Source organism: Colobus angolensis, unplaced genomic scaffold, assembly GCF_000951035.1.
Source record: "Colobus angolensis palliatus isolate OR3802 unplaced genomic scaffold, Cang.pa_1.0 Scaffold88, whole genome shotgun sequence".
In the NCBI taxonomy this organism is placed as follows: Eukaryota; Metazoa; Chordata; class Mammalia; order Primates; family Cercopithecidae; genus Colobus; species Colobus angolensis.
The window spans coordinates 5,210,689-5,233,504 of record NW_012122709.1 but is presented as its reverse complement, the minus strand read 5'-3'; the positions used below and the strand labels follow the sequence as shown (position 1 = coordinate 5,233,504).

Sequence of the window (22,816 nt, the reverse complement as noted above, 5' to 3'; positions counted from 1 at the left end):
TTTGTTTGTTTGTTTGTGTTTTTTTGAGACAGTTTCACTCTTGTTGCCCAGGCTGGAGTGCAATGGCTCGATCTCGGCTCACTGCAGTCTCTGCCTCCCAGGTTCAAGCGATTCTCCTGCCTCAGCCTCCCCAGTAAGTGGGACTATAGGTGCGCGATACCAAGGCTGGCTAATTTTTGAATCTTTAGTAGAGACGGGGTTTGACGATGTTGGCCAGGCTAGTCTCAAACTCCTGACCTTGTGATCCACACGCCTGGGCCTCCCAAAGTGCTGGGATTACAAGCGTGAGTCACCGCACTCGGCCTAATGAAGGCCTTTTAAATACAAATATGCACACATGTATGCATAGAGACATACATCTTGGATGTTAGCCTTTTAATTAAGCTGACTTTTAACTATTGATCTCCTTAACAAAAGAAAAAAAAATTTTTAAATCTCCTTACCATATTTCAGCTATGACAAAATGCTACTAAACTAACAGTGATCACACAAATTATACGATTTCTGAGCACTCTAAGTGTAAGCAGAAATTAACACCAGCTGGCTGTTAAATGCTAACTTTATTCCTTTAAAAGGAATTTGCGAGACAAAAATGCCAAACCAGTTTCTTACCTAGTGATGGGTCACAGGCTGTAGATTGCTCTCTACCAGCCTAGAAGCAGGAAAAAAAACAACTCATCTTCTCTGTTGGAAGTGAGTTCGAACTCATGGAAAGAGGAAAACTTACCTTCCTGCAGGAAGCAAGTAAAACTCAAAAAAAAAAAAAAAAGAAAGAAAGAAAGAAAAAAGGAGTTGTACAGCAAAATAAACTACTTTAGATCTCAACCAAATTTTGGGAGATCAGGGATTCTGTGGAGGGGGTGCTCTCAGACTTCAGCAAATTGCCCTATTGGTTTGAGCCATAAAGTTAGCTCATGCTGGTACCAAGCACCAATAGGAGATTTCTTTTATTTTTTTGAGACGCAGTCCCCCTCGGTTGCCCAGGCTGGAGTGCAGTGGCGCCATCTTGGCTCACTGCAACCTCTGCCTCCCAGGTTCAAGTTATTCTCCTGCCTCAGCCACCCGAGTAGTTGGGATTACAAGCACACGCCACCACACCTAATTTTTTTTTTTTTTTTTTTGAGACAGAATCTCGGCTGTCGCCCAGAGCTGGAGTGCAGTGATGCAATCTTGGCTCACTGCAAGCTCCGCCTCCTGGGTTCATGCCATTCTCCTGCCTCAGCCTCCCCAGTAGCTGGGACTACAGGCATCCACCACCACACCAGGCTAATTTTTTGTATTTTTAGTAGAGATGTGGTTTCACCTTGTTAGCCAGGATGGTCTCGATCTCCTGACCTTGTGATCTGCCCGCCTCGGCCTCCCAAAGTGCTGGGATTGCAGGTGTGAGCCACCGTGCCCAGCTAATTTTGTATTTTTAGTAGAGATGGGGTTTCACCATGTTGGCCAGGCTGGTCTCCAACTCCTGACCTCAAGTGATCCACCCGCCTTGGCCTCCCAAAGTGCTGTGATTACAGGCATGGGTCACCGTGCCTAGACAATTGGAGATTCTTTAAAGGTCAAGGCCGGGCGCGGTGGCTCACGCCTGTAATCCCAGCACTTTGGGAGGCTGAGACGGGCGGATCTCAAGGTCAGGAGATCGAGACTATCCTGGCTAACACGGTGAAACCCCATCTCTACTAAAAATACAAAAAATTAGCCGGGCGTGGCGGCGGGCGCCTGTGATCCCAGCTACTCGGGAGGCTGAGGCAGGAGAATGGCCTGGGCCCGGGAAGTGGAGCTTGCAGTGAGCCGAGATTGCGCCACTGCACTCCAGCCTGGGCGACAGAGCAAGACTCCGTCTCAAAAATAAATAAATAAATAAATAAATAAAGGTCAAGGGCATCTCCACTCAGAATTCTCCTGTGGTTACCAAAATGTGAACTCCCAAAATTTGAGACAGGTCTCAGTTAATTTAGAAAGTTTATTTTGCCAAGGTTGAGGACACGCCTGTGACACAGTCTCAAGAAGTCCTGAAGAGATGTGCCCAATGTGGTCCGGGCACAGCTTGGTTTTATACATTTTAGGAAGACATCAAAATGTAAGAAGTACATTAGCATTTGTTCTGTCCAGAAAGGCAGAGACAGCTCAAAGCGAGGCCCCCCCCCCGCACTGGGGGCCTCCAGGTCACACGTAGATGAGAGACAGATAGTTGCATTATTTTGAGTTTCTGATAAGTCTTTCCAGAAGAGGTAATCAGAATATGCATCTATCTCTGTGAGCAGAGAGATGACTTTGAATAGAATTGGAGGCACAAATCTGCCTCCAATTCTATGGTTCCCAGGTTCTCAGCTTGAAGAGGCCCAAGATATTTTCCCTTCACACCTGGCATACAGTTAATGGGCTCTTTTGTAGGAGTTTCAGGATTTATAAAGCACTTTCACTCACATTATCACTTTTAGACTGTTTTCACAAATGTAACATATTAAGCATTTTAAAATTAAAAAATGAAAAAAATAAAATAAAATTAAATTAAATTAAATTTAAAAATGAAGGATAAATGACTTCTCCAAGACATCACTGAATAGCAAGTGATAACAGGAGGGGAGTCACCAATCAGGGTTTGCCACTTTCTAGTACCTACCTCACAGGGTTATTGCAAGGATAATATTAAGCAATGTGTGGCAATAGCACTTATAAAAATGGAATGTCACATCTTAGCTATAATACAATACCCCTTTCTCAGGAAAGTCATCTTTGATGGTGTACTGTAGATCAAGTTCACACTATAAACTCATAAACAACATGTACTTCCTTCCCCAGCACTCAATGACAGTATTAATGTATGTCATCATTTGATTGTCTCCTTTTTTTTTTTTTTTTTTGATGGAGTTTCACTCTTGTTGCCCAGGCTGGAGTACTGTAGCAGAATGAGCCGCAGTCAAAACTCCTCAGACACTGGATTAAAGAAGGAAGAGGTTTATTCGGCCGGGAACGTCAGCAGATTTGTGTCTTAAAAGCCAAGCTCCCAGCCGAATAAACCTCTTCCTTCTTTAATCCAGTGTCCAGGAGCATTCTCAGGATCCGCATTGCTTAATCTGGCCAGAGTCCCCGCCAGGGATGCTCTACAGGGCAGGCAGTACAATGGCACAATCTCAGATCACCACAATCTCAGATCACAGCAACCTCTGCCTCCCAGGTTCAAGTAATTCTCCTGCCTCAGTCTCCAGAGTAGTTGGGATTACAGGCATGTGCCACCATGTCTGGCTAATTTTGTATTTTTAGTAGAGACAGGGTTTCTCCATGTTGGTCAGGCTGGTCTCGAACTCCCAACCTCAGGTGATCCGCCCACCTCAGCCTCCCAAAGTGCTGGGATTAGAAGTGTGAGCCACTGTACCGGGCCTGTCTTTTTTCTTTTACACCGAGAGCTCTATCAGGATATTAATGTCTGGTTTTATTCTCCATAAAATCTCCTACACCTAAAACAGCACTTGTCATATGGAATTTTTTTTGAGGCAAGGTCTCGCTCTGTCACCCAGACTGGAGTGCAGTGGTGTGATCTCTGCCTACTGCAGCCTTGGGCCTCCCAGGCTCAAGAGATCCTCCCACCTCAGCCTCCCAAGTAGCTGAGACACCATATGCATGCACCACCACACCCAGCTAATTTTCCATTTTCTTGTAGAGAGGAGTTTCGCCATCTTGCCCAGGCTGGCCCAATTTCCGATTAACTCTAAATTTGATTACTTTTCTTAGTCTAGGAAAACTGTGTTACAGTGATGCGAGGATCTGTAGAATGACGTTGATGTTACTCCTCTGAGATCAAAGTTACTATTAATATCAATTTCGATGAACTGGAGACCGCTGTAGGGAGATTGTGGGAACTGTTCAGAACGACTTAATCTGGGAGGACACGACTTCCACTGAGAATGCATGCCCTGAACGACAATTCGTTTTCACCTCAAAAACCTGGATCGCAGTTTTGTCTCTCCTTCCGTACGATGACCCAAGATGGCGGAGCCCAGGATTGAAAACCCAGATTCAAGATGGCGACTTCCAGCTTCCCCCATAGCGTCGCGCGTGGCCACCGAGGCCACGCCTACTTCCGGCTACTCCGGCTCAGCATGGCTGCTTTAGCGACTGTTCTCTTCAGTGAGTGGGTATAGATAGTGACCGTGGACTCGGAGGCGCGTTGGGGACGGGCACAGGACCCCTGATCCGGCTGCGCGGCCTCTCCCCCAGCTCTGTTCTGTTTTCCCAGCAGGTGTCCGGAGGCTGCACTGCGGAGCAGCCGCTTGGGCGGGCGGCCAGTGGCGACTACAGTGAGTGCTGGGATGAGGGGTCCTGGGGGACCAGAAGATGGGCTAGGTCCTCACAGATCTGTTTTTCTCCACACAGGCAGGGACTGGCTGCCAACCCCTCCGGCTACGGGCCCCTTACAGACCTCCCAGACTGGTCATATGCGGGTGAGCGCTGATCTGACAGTTAACTACACTGGGGAGATTTTCACCCAGAGGGAACGCCCCTGGACGGGGAGCTGGGGGTATCAAGGTGGGGACGTGTAAAAGTGTTGAACCTTCTATTTGGAAAACGGAATTTGGGGAATCCCTCGTGTTTATTTTGTAGATTACACTTTAACTAAGGAAGATAAGCTAAACAGGATCTTGACTTGTGGAGATAAGCAGAAGATAATTCTGACTTGGGGCTGCCAGGGTGGAAGGGGGTGACAAGACTTCTGCGTTTTTTAAAGGGGGACATTTTTTTTTTAACCAAGAGCCACTTTTCTGTGTGGTTAGTGAATTTTCAGTATTTGGTACCAAATGCAGGGAGAGCTCTTTGAAAAGCTACAGAAATAAACATCTTAGAGGGGTAGAAGGATGAAGACTATGGATGGCAGGCTCCCTTCAGAAAATTATTTTCCCTTTACTTACAAAAGAGAGGGGTGGGGGAGAATAGATATTAGCCCTAGAAGGGAGGGACCTTAGAGAAGTTGAAGCTACTCCCCATTCTTCTTATGAGACTCCAGTGTACAAGTAGGAAATTTGAGGCCTACAGAAGTGAATTGCCCATGATCATATAGCTAGGTAGTAACAAAGCCAGAACTAAACATAGGCCAGTCCTCCTTGACAACACAGAAATCTGAATATTTAATCCCCTATTGTTGCTCTCTAGGAGTATGATCCTGCTTAATTAGATAATTGGTGACTGAGGAAAATGGTGAAGATTTTTTCCACTTGTTATTTACTGTAAGAAGCCTGGCATCTCCTTGTAGGAGTATGGACTATTGGAAAGACTCTGGAATTATATATGACTGCTTCCTTTTTTTTTTTTTTTTGAAATAGGGTCTTTCCCTGTCACCCAGGCTGAAGTGCAGTGGCATGATTATCGCTCACTGCAGCCTTGATATCCTGGGCTCAAGCAGTCCTCCCACCTCAGCCCTCCAAGTAGGTGGGACCACGGGCACACACCACCATTCCTGGCTAATTTTTTTTTTTTTTTTTTTTAACTTCTAGTAGAGACAAGGTCTTGCTATGTTGCCCAAGCTGGTCTTGAACTCTTTAGTTCAAGTGATCCCCTTAGCCTCCCAAAGTGCTGGGATTACAGGCATGAGCCACCACGCCCAGCCTGTGGACCTTATTCTTAACCCAGGCTTCCCTTCTCGCTAACTTTGTGGTCTTGGACAAATTACTTAATTTTATCTTAGTCTCAGTTTCCATATCTGTAAAAGAATACCTATCTCATATGGTTCTTATAAGGATAAAATGAAACAACCAATGTAAAGCACGTGGCATACACAATATTGGTTCCCTTTCCTGATAAATAACACCTCTTCTCTGTCTTGCCTTCAAACTTTTGGGCAGAGTTTTCACTCTGTTTCTTTCTTTGCAGAAAGTAAACTACTTGGGTCAGATACTGCATCTTTTCAGCAAGTCAGCAGATATTTGTGGATTTTTATTAACATGCTTATGTGCCTACACTATACTATGAATAGCAAAAGCTAGCGACACAGTTCCTGACCCAGGGAACTTAAAGTCTAACTGGGACAAAGCATGGACGTTTTAAAAATTAAGTAATAGTATTCAGGGCCAGGCGCCGTGGCATGTGCCTATAGTCCCAGCTACTCGGGAGGCTGAGGCAGGAGAATCGCCTGAGCCCAGGAGGTGGAGGTTGTAATGATCTGAGATTGTGCCATTGCACTCCAGCCTGGGCGACGGAGCAAGACCTTGTCTCAAAAATAATAATAATAGTATTTCAATACTCTGCCCCTTTCCAAAAGGACCTGAGGTAGCTAAATAACACTTAAAGAAAAAAAGTACAGTAAATGTCCCAAGGCAAATAGGTGAATATTAAATAGTCAGCACTTCTTTCAGAAGAAAAGGCTGATGGATTTGAAGAGATTAGAGTTTCTGGGAAAGTTAGGGTTTGAGTGGACCTAAGGATGAAGATTTGGCTGGAAGAAAAGGAAAAGAGGGCATTTCATTGTGGAGTGGGATGGAATTTAGCAAAGATACATAGTACAACAGTGATCACATTACTTAAGAATTTCTGAAGACAAAACCGATTCAGCATTGCAGAGGACCTCAAATACAAGGCTAATGAGAGTTAAGTGAAATAGAGTAGTAAATAGCCGGGTGTGGTGGCACGCACCTGTAATCCCAGCTACTCAGGAGACTGAGGCAGGAGAATCACTTGAACCCGGGAGGCAGAAGTTGCGGTGAGCCGAGATCATGCCATTGCACTCCAGCCTGGGCAACAAAAGCAAAAGTCTGTCTCAAAATAAAAAATAAAATAAAAAAGGCCAGGCACAGTGGCTCACGCTTAGAATCCCAGCACTTTGGGAGGCCGAGCCAGGTGGATCACAAGGTCAAGTGATCAAGACTATCCTGGCCAACATGGTGAAACCCCGTCTCTACTAAAAATACAAAAATTAGGAATGGTGGCACGTGCCTGTAGTCCCAGCTACTCAGGAGTGTGAGGCAGCAGAATCTCTTGAACCCAGGAGGCAGAGGTTGCAGTGAGCTGAGATTGCGTCACTGCCCTCCAACGTGGCAACAGAGCGAGAGTCTCTCAAAAAATAAATAGATAAATGAAATAAAATGAAAGAGAGTAGTAATATGCCTAAGAGCTCATTCTGGGTTATTGTACCTTACCCTTGAAGATGAGGGACATATTTTAGGTTAATTAAGCTACAGTGTATATGAAATGGAGGAGAGGAGCTAGAGATTGGTTCTTCCCTTATTCCTATCACAGTATTTGCACAAGGTGCTGCAGACCGTCTCTAACACTTGCCTTTTCTCTCACTTCTACTTGTAGATGGCCGCCCTGCTCCCCCAATGAAAGGCCAACTTCGAAGAAAAGCTGAAAGGGAGAAGTTTGCAGTGAGTGGCTAGAGCAACAGCCAGGGCTACCTGGAAGGAGAACATTTAAATCATAATTTGTCTTGAGCTGTGTTGCACCTAAGCAAACATGTACCCCTCATACAGAGGTTTTATTAATAACAGCCAAAGGTTTTTTATGTTTTTTTGTTTTTTGTGAGATGGAATTTCGCTCGTTGCCCAGGCTGGAGTGCAATGGTGCCATCTCAGCTCACCTCAACTTCCTACTCCCGGGTTCAAGCGATTCTCCAGCCTCAGTCTCCCGAGTAGCTGGGATTACAGGCATGTGCCACCACACCTGGCTAATTTTGTATTTTTAGTAGAGACGAAGTTTCTCCATTTTGATCAGACTGGTCTCAAACTCCCGACCTCAGGTGATACGCCTGCCTTAGCCTCCCAAAGTGCTGGGATTACAGGCATGAGCCACCGTGCCTGGCCCCAGCCAAAGGTTTTAATAGCACTGTGAGAAGGGAGGAAGAGTGGGGCACTCCTAGGACAGGAACCAGTAGTAGACATCCTGCTGCACATTTTGCTGTCTCCCTCTGCCTCCCAAGCCAGGACTTGCTCCCACTGGGGAGTCAGCAGTGTCATTTTCCAGATGAAACCTTTGAATTTGTAAGTGGAAGGATATATAGTGTAGCACTTAAGTCCCAGATGTTATCCACACTGTTTTCCTGTCTGTTTCAGAGACGAGTTGTACTGCTGTCACAGGAAATGGACACTGGATTACAAGCATGGCAGCTCAGGCAGCAGAAGTTGCAGGAAGAACAAAGGAAGAAGGAAAATGCTCTTAAATTGAAAGGGGCTTCACTGAAGAGCCCACTTCCAAGTCAATAAAAAGCAGCTCCTGCCTCCCTTCCTCAGCCTCTCTCTGGATTTCTTTTCTGTCACCTAGATGCTTCACCCCAGCCAGAAGAGAGCCTTCACATTCCCCATCTGTCTCCAAAGCAAAAGAGCTGGGACACCAAGAACAAGCTGTTAAATCACTGTCTGGGAGGCTTGGCTTAGTGCCCTCATCTCTGGCTCCATTCCAGTTCGGCTAAGTCTTGCTTTACAATGTTTACCTCCTTTGCAAGCCATAGGACTGGCCCAACTATGAGAAATAGCTGTTCTGTGAACATGAAAAGGGGACAGCAGTTTTCCTGGTTCTAGCCAGGCACTCAAGCCTTTAACAGCCCATACACAGTTTAGGCCATGTATAGCTGGCATCTAATAAATGTTTTCAAGAAAAAGATTTTCAGCCGGGCACGGTGGCTCACGCCTGTAATCCCAGCACTTTGGGAGGCCGAGGCGGGTGGATCACGAGGTCAGAAGTTCAAGACCAGCCTAGCCAACATGGTGAAACTCCCCTGTCTCTACTCAAAATACAAAAATTAGCCAGGCGTGGTGGCACACGCCTGTAATCCCATCTACTTGGGAGGCTGAGGCAGGAGAATGACTTGTATCCAGGAGGTGGAGGTTGTGGTGAGCCGAGATTGTACCACTGCACTCCAGCCTGGGCGATAGAGTGAGACTCCATCTCAAAAAAAAGAAAAAAAAATTTTCTAGCCAAGGTCCCTTTTTTGACAAGCATCTGGTGTCAGTCTTCCTAAGATTCAGATACGTGGTCCAGGTGGTTACCCTCACTGGGAAGGCTGATGTGGGAAGAACCATACCTGGGTGTTGCATGTTCTGCCAAGAGTGGGGTTCTGAGGTCTCCCGTGTTTCTGACTGCATTCCAGAGATTGGTTGAAGAGGGGCTTGTACCTTCCAACCCCAGTTTGTGTAGGAAAGCCCTACATAAGGGCTTAGCCCTCAGTCACTGTGGGGTAGGTAGCTGTTTAATAACACACACCACGGGAGGCCGAGACGGACGGATCACAAGGTCGGGAGATCGAGACCATCCTGGCTGACACGGTGAAATCCCACCTCTACCAAAAATACAAAAAATTAGCCGGGCGTGGTAGCGGGTGCCTGTAGTCCCAGCTACTCAGGAGGCTGAGGCAGGAGAATGGCGTGAACCCAGGAGGCGGAGCTTGCAGTGAGCTGAGATCAGGCCACTGCACTCCAGCCTGGGTGACAGAGCGAGACTCCGTCTCAAAAAAGAATAAAAATAAATAACACCATATACCTCCCACAAACCTGGAGGCGCCACAGGACCTGAAAAGCTTTTCATTTTATTGATCATGAATCTGAGAGCAAAAGACCTTCGTTTTCATTACAGTACTGAGCACTAGACTTCCATTCTTCCGCCACAGAAGTGTGATAGTTCCTGAATCCCTTGGATTTCTGAAGCTTCCTACCTGACCTAATTTCTGTCCACCCTCCTTTATTCCTTCCTTTGCTTTTTTCTCCCTTCCTCCTCGCGCTACCTCCGTCCTCTCTCACTGACCAAATGCAATTCTTGGATCTTAGATTTTGCTGATAGTCGAATTTTCTGTCTCCCACACTTTTCCTGCTTCTGTTGTGCTGCTTTTCCACATCTGTCTAGTTCCTGACTCTTATCTGTCTCCCTTTCTCACGGTCAGCTTTATCCTGCCCTCTTCCTTTCCTACATACCTCCATCTTTTGTTCTGAGTCCAGTAAGTCCCTAACGGAGATTTTACTCTTGCCTCCTTTTTCAGTGTAGAGGTGGAACTAAACCCGAGTCCCAACTCCCAATCCCTTCTTTTACAATAATCTCACCCAGCTTGATTTGCTTTCCCCCAGATCCCATGGCCTTGTACCCTTTTCCTCTCAGCGATTTCCAATTAAAGGTGCAGCCACATTACAAATGACAATAAAGGAATCACCTTTGTCTTTCTACAAGGTTGGAGCCACAGATCCAGTGTGGTTGTGGGGTTTGTTGTTGGTAGTTGGGTTATAGTTTGGAATTTTTGGCAGCGGAGGGAGGACCATAGACAGTTGTCTATAGGGCCCAGAAGATAACCCCCCAACTATTAGTAAACTGGCCCCTTCTCCCTATGCAGGTCTCATGAGCATGGAAGAAGACCCCACCACCACCACCATCCCACACTTTGAGCTCCTTGTTGCCCCTAGCCACGTAGCCCCCAATAATTTCCACCCTGAGGTGAGACAAATGCTGAATACCAGAGGAATCAAGCCACTCAGAATATGCTTATGGGGAGAAAGTCTCCCACATCCCGTCCCCTGGGTCCTCTACAGCCCCCTGCTGTCCACCGTGGCCTCAACCCCTGCAGATGGCAGCCTGCACCACAAAAAGGCAACTTAGAGGGTTTTTTTTTTTTTTTTTTTTTCCAGTTCTTGGTTGTAATTGGATTCAGGCTAAAACAACCACGTCCCCAACCAGGAAAGGAGGGCACTGGGGCGGGGACGGAGGAGAGGCTGCGGGAAAAGGGAGGGACCAGAGGAGAGAGCGAGAGGGATCCAGACCCCAGTTCGCCGACTAAGCAGAAGAAAGATCAAAAACCGGAAAAGAGGAGAAGAGCAAACAGGCACTTTCAGGAACAATCCCCTTAATTCCAAACCGACAGCGCTCTAGGAATTAAAGTTCAGTGCCTACCGAAGACAAAGGCGCCCCGAGGGAGTGGCGGTGCGACCCCAGGGCGTGGGCCCCGCCGCGGAGCCCACACTGCCCGGCTGACCCGGTGGTCTCGGACCATGTCTCCCGCCCCAAGACCCTCCCGTTGTCTCCTGCTCCCCCTGCTCACGCTCGGCACCGCGCTCGCCTCCCTCGGCTCGGCCCAAAGCAGCACCTTCAGCCCCGAAGTAAGTGAGCTCCCCGGCCCTTCCTGGAGTCTCGCCCGCCGGGAGGCGAGCCCGGGGGTCTCCAAGGGGACAGCCTCTATTCGGAGAGGAGGGCTCTTGGGATCTCGGCTGTTCGGGCCTGCAGGATTCCCCCTCCTTTTCTTTTTCCTCTTCGTCTCCAAACTTCCAGATCGATCCAACTTTTGCCCGCTTCCAACCAGCTGCCCCCACCCCCTGCGCCGCCGACTCTCTTTCCTCATTCCTTCTTTTTTCCCAGTCCTTGGAAGAACTTTACAACTCGGGCAGACTCCCCTTTCCCCAATTCCCTTGGGCTCTGCGTTCAGCTCTGGAACCGCCTGGTAAACATTTGGACTCCGCTCAAACCCCGCGCTGTCCCGGCTCCTCGTCATGCGCGAGAGTTTGTTGTTTCTTCGACTTCCCAGCTCTCCAGCCCTCTCCCGCCGGCGCGCCCTCCGATGGGCGCTTCGGCCTCCCGGGGCGGCCCAGGCCCTCAGCGGACGCGTCTGCGGCCAGATGGGGGTCGAGGGTGGACGGCCGAACGTCCAGGGCCACAGCGTCCCCGTCTCCCCGAGAGGACCCCGCTGTCCCCCTACCCGCATCCCTGGCGTCGAGGGTCGCAGCGCCGGCGCGCTGGCCGCCTTTCCGTCCACACAAAGCTCTCCTTGTGAGCCGGGCGATCGGCCGGGTTGCTGCCTTCCACTATCCCCACCCGCGTCGGCGCCTTCAGGCCCTTTTTGTTGTTAATTGTTTTTCTGTGTTAATTGCAGGGAGCCTGGGGGCGTCGCTCGGGGAGTGGGGAGAGGGTCTGGCCCGGGGTGCCCTCACACGTCTAGGCTGGCTCGGGCGCCCCCCACCCCCACCCCGGCCCAGACGGTGGCCCACCGGGCCCCAGAGGAAGCTGCGTGGGAGTTGTCTGAGGAGGTTTTTCCTCTCTCTCTCTTATTTTGGGGTGAAGGTGGGAGACGGATTGAATGAGCTTCTTATTTTGGGCCATCTCAACCCACTCAGCCTGGCAAGGGCCTGGGTGCGGTCGGGAGGGGCCAGGAAGGGCCCCAGAAGGGGGATGGGATCAGGGTTTGGCTTCTCCGCCCTAGTCCCTCCCCGGAGAAAACTCTTTGGAAAGAATACTCTCTTCTCTCTCTGTCCCTGAAAGGGTCTAGGGCCGACTGGAAAAGTATGGCCCCAGGAATGGGGGTGGAAGACGAAACGTGGAGTGCTCAGACACCAGGGAGAGTAAAAAAACCTGCCCTAGTGCTGGAGGCTGATTCTGACTGTCCGGGAGGAGTCGTCCTCTTCCCAGGCCTAGAGTCCTCCTCTGAGACCTGAAAGGGAGCGCCCCTAAGAAAACCTGCCTGGGCATCTGGGGAGCTGCCCACCGCCAACTTCACTGCCTTGCCTTTTTTCCCTCCCCTGCTCTGCTGGGTCCCCCAGGGGAGGGGCGGCAGCCCTGGCTCCGTTTTAAGTGGGTCATGGGCGGATCCAGTGCCAGAACCACCATTTGCTTCTAGGCCCTGGAAGGGAGGGAGGAGCAGCCCCAGAGGCTAGGATCCAGGGCCTACTGCGGAGCTGGAGGTCCCCCCACCCTCCACTGGACTCGTAAGCCAAGATGGGAGGTGTTCCCTTGACTTTCTCCTAGGGGATACCTTACATCTCTCTCATTCACAAAGACAAAGCCAACCAGCTGAGTTCTTTGACTCAACATAGTTGCTTTTTACTCCAGGCCAATGTGGAGGGAAAGCTGAGGTGGTGCAGGCCTCATGCAGCTGGGTCCCTCCCACGAGGCCTCCAGAGTCCTGCACCAGCTCCAGGACAGCCCTCTCCTCCCCATGGCCCGTCTGGCGCTGAGCCCTTCCTCCCACCCAGCCGCAGACACAAGAGTCCTCTCTTCTGTGGTTTCGACCTCATAGTCTCTGTGAGGAGAGAAACTTGCCTAGGCCTGGGGGGAGGAGAGGGATGGGGGCACTTCCTTTCCAGGCCTTGCAGCTCTCTTGACTCCAGGGAAGTCCTTCACTTGACTGAGCCTTCATTTTTCTCCCTAGGGTATGGGGTGGAGGTTGTGGGTGTGAATATTTAGACCCGCCTAGCTTCTTGAAAGACTCCAGAGGGGATTTCCCCTAGAGCTCCTGGAGGTGGATTCTCCCCATCTTTGTGCTGCCCTCCCTTCTGTCGTTCTGCTTTAGGTGAATTCTCTCAGCTTTGCTCTCTGAGGGTTGAGGGGGCCTGGCCTCAGTCCTCCTGCCTTCCAGCATCAGAAGTAGACCAGTCCCATCCTTCCCCAAGTCCTGAAGCAGCTGCTCCCCAACCAAGGGTCATAAGCCTGGGGTGTATTTATCCTGCAGGTGAGGCTAGGGGCAAAAGACGTTTCCTGCATATTTAGGCACAGGCCACAGCAGGCCTCCCCAGGCACTGGCTGTAGCATCAGCCAGAACAGGTCAGGGCAAGCCTGCAGCTCCCTGAGAGCAGCCCGGGACTGGTGTGCCCTGCTTGGCTCCCCTCTGGTATACCAGAGGTTAAATGTCACTCCTTCCTCTACCCCTGAGGAGGGGCTCTCAGAGCCTCAGAGCTAGGTGGTGCTAGGGTTGTTCTAGCCAAGACTGTTGGCTGGGAAAAGGCTGGGTTGTTTACATCTCGGGTTCTAGCTCCCATCAGCCTTGGGGGATCACTTCCCAGAACCATGTTGCAATTCTTGCCCCTGTGGGCTCAGGTCCCCAGTCAGCTGCTCTTGAGTCACCCCCAGTCCCCATGCAAGACTGCTGCCCCATCACCAGGGCCTGAGCCAGAGGTGAAGGGCCATGTGGTAGTCCATACTGATGACCTTGGATAGGAGATGCAGCACCCAACAGCAGCCTCCCCCATCTCCCCTCCAAGGTCCTGTCCTGGGCAACCTACAGCCCCTTCCCGAACTCCCTAAGAAAGCAAAACTGGAGCAGGGACTAGAGCTATCTGGGTGGTGTCTTCTCCCCATAAAAGAATCCAAGCATCTTCATATTTCATATATAACTTGGCTTGTTTTACTTTTTTGTTTTGTTTTGAGAGAGAGTCTCGCTCTGTCACCCAGGCTGAGTGCAGCGGCGCGATCTTGGTTCACTGCAACCTTGGCCTCCCAGGTTCAGCGATTCTCCTACCTCAGCTTCCCGAGTAGCTGGGATTACAGGTGCCCACCACCATGCGTGGCTAATTTTTGTATTTTTAGTAGAGACAGAGTTTCGCCATGTTGGCTAGGCTGGTCTCAAACTCCTGACCTCAGGTGATCTGACCGCCTTGGCCTCCCAAACTGTTAGGATTACAGGCGTCAGCCACCACGCCCAGCCTGGCATGTTCTACTTTGAGGCTTTAAGAAAATACTCCATCGTTCTTACAATAAAGGCTGACTTACTTCTCAACAGGACTTTGCAGTGTGTGAACCTTTTAATCAAACACCAAAACCTAACATTAATTTAAGGCGATATGCCAGCCTTTATATTATGACCAATTCACAACATACCTGAAATAAAATACAGTCACCAAGTCTCCTCCACCCCTATCTCCCACTTCCTCTGCTGAGAATTTTTTTTTTTTTTTTTTTTTTTTTTTTTTTTTGAGACGGAGTCTCGCTCTGTCACCCAGGCTGGAGTGCAGTGGCGCAATCTCGACTCACTGCAAGCTCCGCCTCCTGGGTTCATGCCATTCTCCTGCCTCAGCTTCCCGAGTAGCTGTGCATATAGGCGCCTGCCACCACGCCCCGCTAATTTTTTTTTGTATTTTTAGTAGAGACGGGGTTTCACTGTGTAAGCCAGGATGGTCTCGATCTCCTGACCTCATGATCCACCTGCCTTGGCCTCCCTAAGTGCTGGGATTACAGGTGTGAGCCACTGCGCCTGGCCTCTGCTAAGAATCTTAAATAGGCCTTTAGGTTCTAAGCCATAGGTCAGATGCTGCTTGGATAAGGACAGTGGCAGGATCCTGGCTCCAGCTGAATCACACCTCTTACCACATCCCAAGTTCCTAGTTTCCCCTTGTAGTAGCCAGCCTTAGCTCTAGCTCTTTTTCTGCCCTCCTTTCTAAAAAGATCTCAGCTGTGAGGGTCCTGGGGACATGGCACTCCCATCCCAGGAGGGCCTCATGTCAAACCCAATAGTAGAGCTCACTCAGCCTGTCAACACCCCTCCCCACCCATCATGGGCATAGCCCATTCCCAGGTGGAACATGCTATATCTGCAAGAACACTGACATGGAGGAGAAAAGTGCTAGAAGGAATCACAGCTCTGAGAAGACATCTCAGAACTCCATTAAACCAACCACCAGGGCTCTCTCTCATTTTCAAGAGAGCTACAGCCAAAAGCCTGTTTGGGCCCATAGGCCCGAGGGGACAAGCCCTACTGGGACCTGGGCCAGAGATCAGGTCTAGCCTGGGAGCTCCTCCAGACCTGCTGGTGGAGCCAAGCTGGGAACCCACTGCCCTTTCCTCACCAAGCCAAGGCTGTATGCTGGGCATTGTGGGGGAGGTAGAGGCACCCCATCGGCCAGGTGGGGATGCTCTAAGCCATACCCCTTTCCCTACAGGCCTGGCTACAGCAGTATGGCTACCTGCCTCCCGGGGACCTACGTACCCACACGCAGCGCTCACCCCAGTCACTCTCAGCGGCCATCGCTGCCATGCAGAAGTTTTACGGCTTGCAAGTAACAGGCAAAGCTGATGCAGACACCATGAAGTAAGTGCTAGACCCCGGCAGGAGTTCTGCCTAGCACCCACTGACAATGCCAGCGCCAGAGATGTTCCTACCTGAATGCCTGGCTTGTGCCCCCCCCATACCTCATCCCCACGTGCTGATCCTGACCCTCTCATGTTCACCCTGATCTCATAACCTTGGCCTTTCCCCACACTGACATACAGCAAGTCTCACCTAACACTGACACTGGAGACCTTTCTCTTTCATACATTGCACTGACCCCAATCCTCACACCCAAACCCACTCCAGGGCCATGAGGCGCCCCCGATGTGGTGTTCCAGACAAGTTTGGGGCTGAGATCAAGGCCAATGTTCGAAGGAAGCGCTATGCCATCCAGGGTCTCAAATGGCAACATAGTGAAATCACTTTCTGGTGAGTCCAGCAGGCAAGCAACCTTTCTCACATCTTGTAATTATTCCCCACCCATTGTGCTTATGCAGAGACTCAGAGACCTCCTGCCCTACTCCCCTCAGTTCCTGGGAAGCATCCCTGGGAGTGGGGAGGAAAATGGCTCTCATCCTGGAAAGAGGTATAGCGATCAAGGGTGTACCCCAGTGCCAGAGAGCCAAAGCCTGAGGATCCCTTGTTCTTGAGACAGAGGCATGGTGCATGAGGTAGCAGGAAGAGTTGAGTCAGGCAGAGGTGGCTGAGCAGCACAGTCAGACCTGGGAGAGTGCAGGGAAGGAGAATGTTGCCCCCCGTTATCCTAACACACCCCATCCTCTCCCCACGTGGCTGGACCTCAGCATCCAGAATTACACCCCCAAGGTGGGCGAGTATGCCACATACGAGGCCATTCGCAAGGCATTCCGCGTGTGGGAGAGTGCCACACCACTGCGCTTCCGCGAGGTGCCTTATGCCTACATCCGTGAGGGCCATGAGAAGCAGGCCGACATCATGATCTTCTTTGCCGAGGGCTTCCATGGTGACAGCACGCCCTTCGATGGTGAGGGCGGCTTCCTGGCCCATGCCTACTTCCCAGGCCCCAACATTGGAGGGGACACCCACTTTGACTCTGCCGAACCTTGGACTGTCGGGAATGAGGATCTGAATGGTGAGCCAAGTATCCCTGGGACTTACTCTGGAAAAAGCCAGCGGTCATTTGTAGGGGTGGTTCCCCTCCCTCCTTCTAAAATTTCGGGGCTAGAAGGGACCACAAAGACCTTCTGGTCTAACTGCTGACAAAAGCAGGAGTCCTGTTTGAGCTATTTACATCTGGTCCCTCCTCTCACCCACTGACTGGCTTTCCAGTCAAAGACTTCAAAGCATCCTTATCGCCCACTTTTCCAAATTGATGTCATGTCTAGCTCCTGGGAGAAATGGGACTAGAGAGGGCCTTGGCTTCCCTTAACACAGGTCTTCCTGGGATGGGGGTCCTGCTTCCAAGCACTGTCTCACCTCCACCCAGAGGAGCTTGTTGACTGGCTTGTGCTTAAATGCCAGATAAAAAGCTGGACCTCAGAATGTGGTCACTTTGGATTGAAAACATGGGCAGCAGGCTTGGAGGTGAAACCAAAGCTGCTGGTGGGGAAGCAGGGAGGCTGAGGGAAGGGACTCAGGCTGCTATCATCACCATCCCCATCCTTCCAGGAAATGACATCTTCCTGGTGGCTGTGCACGAGCTGGGCCATGCCCTGGGGCTCGAGCATTCCAGTGACCCCTCGGCCATCATGGCACCGTTTTACCAGTGGATGGACACAGAGAACTTTGTGTTGCCTGATGATGACCGCCGGGGCATCCAGCAACTTTATGGTGAGTAGTCTACACCCACGCCTGCTCCCTCCCCTGCTCCTTGTCCCCTCCTGGTCTACGCATTTCCCCTGTTTCATGCCGTGCAGTCGTCTCCCCACCGCCTCCCGCCAACCTGACATTGCCTCTATCAGCTCCACTTTTGAGCCCACCTTTTCTGTCACCTCCCAGTTGGTTGCTTCAGCCTCCCCTAGAAGCCCATCCACACCTTTCCAAGGGTACTGTCTGCCCATCTGTCTGTCCTTCTCTCCCCTCTCTCCTCTTAAGTCTGAAATGCCCCTCATGTTTTCTGCCCCAGGGAGTGAGTCAGGGTTCCCCACCAAGATGCCCCCTCAACCCAGGACTACCTCCCGGCCTTCTGTTCCTGATAAGCCCAAAAACCCCACCTATGGGCCCAACATCTGTGATGGGAACTTTGACACCGTGGCCATGCTCCGAGGGGAGATGTTTGTCTTCAAGGTGAGAAAAAGAGGTGGGCTGGTTTGGAAGACAAAAGGGTTCTATGGGCCGGGCGTGGTGGCTCATGCCTGTAATCCTAGCACTTTGAGAGGCCAAGGCAGGCAGATCTCCTGAGGTCGGGAGTTCAAGACCAGGCTGGTCAACATAGTGAAACCCCATCTCTACTAAAACTACAAAAAATTTGCTGAGTGTGGTGGTGGGTGCCTGTAATCCGAGCTACTCAGGAGGCCTAAGGCAGGAGAATCGTGCGAACCTGGGAGGCAGAGGTTGCAGAGAGCCGAGATAGGGCCATTGCACTCCAGCCTGGACAATAGTGCGAGACTCCATCTCAAAAGAAAAGGAGGGGGGCTCTGTGGTAGGGCAGCTGGGTGGAAGTGACAACAGCTGGACTGAAAACTAAAATTGAGGAACAAAAAGCAGTGGGGGAGCTTTGGGGACTGAGCCAGAGATCTAGGCCGCAAGACGTAATGGACTCTTCCTGCATTGACTGACTTCCAGGAGCGCTGGTTCTGGCGGGTGAGGAACAACCAAGTGATGGATGGATACCCAATGCCCATTGGCCAGTTCTGGCGGGGCCTGCCTGCGTCCATCAACACTGCCTATGAGAGGAAGGATGGCAAATTTGTCTTCTTCAAAGGTAGCCAAGCACTCCACTTTAGTCTTTGGGAGTGAGGAAGATCTCCCTAGAGGAGCTGATTTCCTCTAAAGTCCCTAGAGCCTACGTTGAACCCAGATGCTGCCCTCCTGTCCTCCCCAGGAGACAAGCACTGGGTGTTTGATGAGGCATCCCTGGAACCTGGCTACCCCAAGCACATTAAGGAGCTGGGCCGAGGGCTGCCTACCGACAAGATTGATGCTGCTCTCTTCTGGATGCCCAATGGAAAGACCTACTTCTTCCATGGAAACAAGTAAGACCTCAACCCCTTAACCCCAGGCCTTCCTCAGAAACCACCACCACCCCAAATTCCCTCAGTTCTGGAGAAAGACGCACTTTACCCCCAAGATGCTTCCCTGGAGAAGGAGCTAGCTGAGCCTCTGCTGTTGCCTAGAAATGGGCAGCCTCCTTTGGGCACTGTGTGAGTGGGATGTGACCGGGTCATTTCAGACCTGGTCATTTGGCACCTCCTGCCTCCAGCACTGTGCCTCCGCCCCAGCAGCTAGGCACTGTCATTAGGGCTGCTGGTGGCTCCTTACAGCCTGGACCCTCCCTTCCACCCCCACCTTCCGCCACTTTCAGCAGCAAGCCCTCATTACTTAAAACCCCTGTCCCCACCCTGTCCGCAGCTATCCTTTGCCCACTGGTGGATTCGATCTGGGTCTTGCTGCCCTCTGAGGACATGCCCAGTGTCTGCCACTGCCCTTCCTTTCCCCTTCCCCAGGTACTACCGTTTCAACGAGGAGCTCAGGGCAGTGGATAGCGAGTACCCCAAGAACATCAAAGTCTGGGAAGGGATCCCTGAGTCTCCCAGAGGGTCATTCATGGGCAGCGATGAAGGTGAGAGGGGCAAGAGAAAGTGTCGCTGAGAGAAGGATGGGAATAGGGAGTTGAGGAAGAGTGGGAGGGAAGCCTGAGGGAGTGCTGTGTGGAAAACAATGGCGATGATAATACCACATACCAGGCGCTGGGCTAGGTGCTTCCACACGTGGTACCCATTCATCCCCACCACCTTCCAACCTGGCCCTATAGGCACCCCCATTTTACAGCTGAGGAAGCTGATGCTCAGGAAGGTGGAGGGGAGCTCAGCTGCCCTCACATTAACAGAGCTTCCCTCGCTCCTCTCCTCTCTTTGGATCTTCCCTTCCTTACCACCTTCTGATCCACCCCCGGCAGTCTTCACTTACTTCTACAAGGGGAACAAATACTGGAAATTCAACAACCAGAAGCTGAAGGTAGAACCGGGCTACCCCAAGTCAGCCCTGCGGGACTGGATGGGCTGCCCATCGGGAGGCCGGCCAGATGAGGGGACTGAGGAGGAGACGGAGGTGATCATCATTGAGGTGGACGAGGAGGGCAGCGGGGCAGTGAGCGCGGCTGCCGTGGTACTGCCCGTGCTGCTGCTGCTCCTGGTGCTGGCGGTGGGCCTTGCAGTCTTCTTCTTCAGACGCCATGGGACCCCCAGGCGACTGCTCTACTGCCAGCGTTCCCTGCTGGACAAGGTCTGACGCCCACCGCCGGCCCGCCCACTCCTACCACAAGGACTTGGCCTCTGAAGGCCAGTGGCAGCAGGTGGTGGTGGGTGGGCTGCCCCCACCGTCCCAAGCCCCCTCCCCGCAGCCTCCTTGCTTCTCTCTGTCCCCTGGCTGGCCTCCCTCACCCTGACCGCCTCCCTCCCTGCTGCCCCGGCATTGCATCTTCCCTAGATGGCTCCCCTGAGGGCTGAATGGGAGGGTGGCCCTTTCCAGCCTCTGCCCCTCAGCGGAACCCTGTAGTTTTGTGTCTGTCCAGCCCCATCTGAATGTGTTGGGGGCTCTGCACTTGAAGGCAGGACCCTCAGACCTCGCTGGTAAAGGTCAAATGGGGTCATCTGCTCCTTTTCCATCCCCTGACATACCTTAACCTCTGAACTCTGACCTCAGGAGGCTCTGGGCACTCCAGCCCTGAAAGCCCCAGGTGTACCCAATTGGCAGCCTCTCACTACTCTTTCTGGCTAAAAGGAATCTAATCTTGTTGGGGGCAGAGACCCTGAGACAGTGTGCGGGGGTGGGGACTGCCCAGCCACCCTAAGACCTTGGGAGGAAAACTCAGAGAGGGTCTTCCTTGCTTAGTCAGTCAAGTTCCTCGGAGATCTGCCTCTGCCTCACCTACCCCAGGGAACTTCCAAGGAAGGAGCCTGAGCCGTTGGGGACTAAAGGGACAGAAGAAACCCTTAGCAGCCCTATGTCTCTCGAATATTAGCCTTGGATGGGGCTTTCACAGTTAGAAAAGCTGAAACCAGGGGTGCAGCTGTCAGGTAGAGTGGGGCCAGCGGGAGAGGCCCGGGTCAGAGCCCTGGGGGTGATCCTGAAGGCCACAGAGAAAGAACCTTGCCCAAACTCAGGCAGCTGGGGCTGAGGCCCAAAGGCAGAGCAGCCAGAGAGGGCAGGATGGGCCCAAAAAGGAAAATGAGGACGTGCAGCAGCATTGGAAGGCTGGGGCCGGGCAGGCCAGGCCAAGCCAAGCATGGGCCACAGGGTGGGCTGTGGAGCTCTCAGGAAGGGCCCTGAGGAAGGCACACTTGCTCCTTCTGGTCCTGTCCTTGCTGCCCAGGCAGCGTGGAGGGGAAGGGTGGGGCAGCCCAGAGAAAGGAGCAGAGAAGGCACACAAACGAGGAATGAGGGGCTTCATGAGAGGCCACAGGGCCTGGCTGGCCGCGCTGTCCCGGCCTGCTCACCACCTCAGTGAGGGGCAGGAGCTGGGGCTAGCTTAGGCTGGGCCCGCGCTTCCCTGGTGCCAGCACCCCTCAAGCCTGTCTCACCAGTGGCCTGCCCTCTCACAGCCCCACCCACCCAGCCCACCCATTGAAGTCTCCTTGGGCCACCAAAGGTGGTGGCCATGGTACCGGGGACTTGGGAGAGTGAGACCCAGTGGAGGGAGCAAGAGGAGAGGGATGTCGGGGGGGTGGGGCACAGGGTGGGGGAAATGGGGTGAACGGTGCTGGCAGTTCGGCTAGATTTCTGTCTTGTTCGTTTTTTTGTTTTGTTTAATGTATATTTTTATTATAATTATTATATATGAATTCCATTCAAATCGTTTCTTTTTGTTAACAAGGGGCATGGGGAGGGGTGGGGGTGGGGGGGCAAAGGTGTCTGACCCCAGGAACCTGCAGGGCGGGGCTGGGTCGGTGCCCTCTAAGGACAATTTTGACCTTGTTCAACCTTTCCACAAAGAATAAATTGTGTTTCACATTCCTTGTGTGGCTGAGCTCTGTGGAGGGTGATGGGCTGTGGGTGAAAGGAGCTGGATGAGGCGAGGGCACGCGTCATGAGCAGCGTTTTCCATGAGGTGGGGCTTTGGCATTTTTCATAAAGTAGTATGTTTATTCTTAGTGGACTAAAGGGATTCAGGGGCCAGAGTTGGGGAGCAGGGCATACCCATAGGGGGCAGTGGGGTGACTGACAGGGCTCAGCTACTCTCCCACCACCTGGCTTAAAAGGCTGCCTTGAGACCCAAGGCTCAGAGACAAGAGGAAGTGGTCAAGCTAAGGCCACTTGGAAAATCTTCCTAAATTGCATTACCCTGTCCTGTGACCCACCCGCAGACCCTCCGTTTCCTCATGCATCTCTGCCTGAAGCAGGGGAAGTCCCATGATCATATTCAGCCTTGGGCTCACTGGCATGTCCTTCCAAGCCCTCAGGACCTAAGAAGCCTCTTCCAGGCCTGGGGCTCTGCTGCTGAGACAGAAGGAAACAAGGGAGAAAGAGAGATAGATGTTGCTGCTGTGCCTATTAGGAGCAGCCTGTCTCTGGCCAAACAGAGATCTCATCCTAATTGTCCAGAAGAACCAGGATGGTCAGGTTGGAAGGGCAGAATAACAAGGCTTTGCTTCCTCTTTCCTTAGAAACTCCTGCCCCAGACAGGGTTCCCAGGCTATCCACCCACCCTTCCTCTGAAACCAGCCTGGAGGGAGGAATCAGCCCAGTGCTGAGTCAGCTCAGCTGGAGGAGAACAGCCCCTTTTTTTCACCCCCCTTCCCTTCCTGCCTCCACCCAGCCCACCCTGGGCTCCAGCCCAGACTCCCTCTGCCGCCTGCCTTGCAGAGTCCTGGCCCCATCATGCCAGTCAGTCTATCCAGCTGCTCTTCAGGGCTGGTTAGTGTGATTGCTTTGGCAGAAGGGGTACCCCACCTTCCTGTCTGCCAGGAA

The 22,816-nt window shown here is 51.9% G+C and overlaps 2 protein-coding genes across 6 annotated transcripts; both read left to right on the top strand.

The window, feature by feature from the left end:
* Positions 1–1,400: 1,400 nt before the first annotated feature.
* MMP14 (matrix metallopeptidase 14 (membrane-inserted)) lies at positions 1,401–21,859 on the top strand. Of its 2 annotated transcripts, XM_011930900.1 has the most exons (11): positions 1,401–1,447; positions 10,767–11,057; positions 15,600–15,748; positions 16,016–16,138; positions 16,513–16,820; positions 17,357–17,518; positions 17,814–17,974; positions 18,473–18,611; positions 18,732–18,882; positions 19,354–19,469; positions 19,806–21,859. In XM_011930900.1, the coding sequence occupies exons 2-11, from the start codon at positions 10,950–10,952 to the stop codon at positions 20,135–20,137; spliced, it is 1,749 nt and encodes a 582-aa protein (XP_011786290.1). In that variant the 5' UTR covers positions 1,401–1,447; positions 10,767–10,949; the 3' UTR covers positions 20,138–21,859. The 2 variants fall into 2 exon arrangements, with proteins under 2 accessions (XP_011786290.1, XP_011786288.1); XM_011930898.1 differs by lacking the exon at positions 1,401–1,447 and having other exon boundaries at positions 10,668–11,057.
* On the top strand, positions 4,074–8,212 carry MRPL52 (mitochondrial ribosomal protein L52). Of its 4 annotated transcripts, none has more exons than XM_011930895.1 (5): positions 4,074–4,125; positions 4,238–4,295; positions 4,372–4,439; positions 7,288–7,352; positions 8,037–8,212. In XM_011930895.1, the coding sequence occupies exons 1-5, from the start codon at positions 4,098–4,100 to the stop codon at positions 8,184–8,186; spliced, it is 369 nt and encodes a 122-aa protein (XP_011786285.1). In that variant the 5' UTR covers positions 4,074–4,097; the 3' UTR covers positions 8,187–8,212. The 4 variants fall into 4 exon arrangements, with proteins under 4 accessions (XP_011786285.1, XP_011786284.1, XP_011786286.1 ...); XM_011930894.1 differs by having other exon boundaries at positions 4,077–4,125; positions 4,235–4,295; XM_011930896.1 differs by having other exon boundaries at positions 4,094–4,125; positions 7,288–7,359; positions 8,037–8,211.
* Positions 21,860–22,816: the final 957 nt, after the last annotated feature.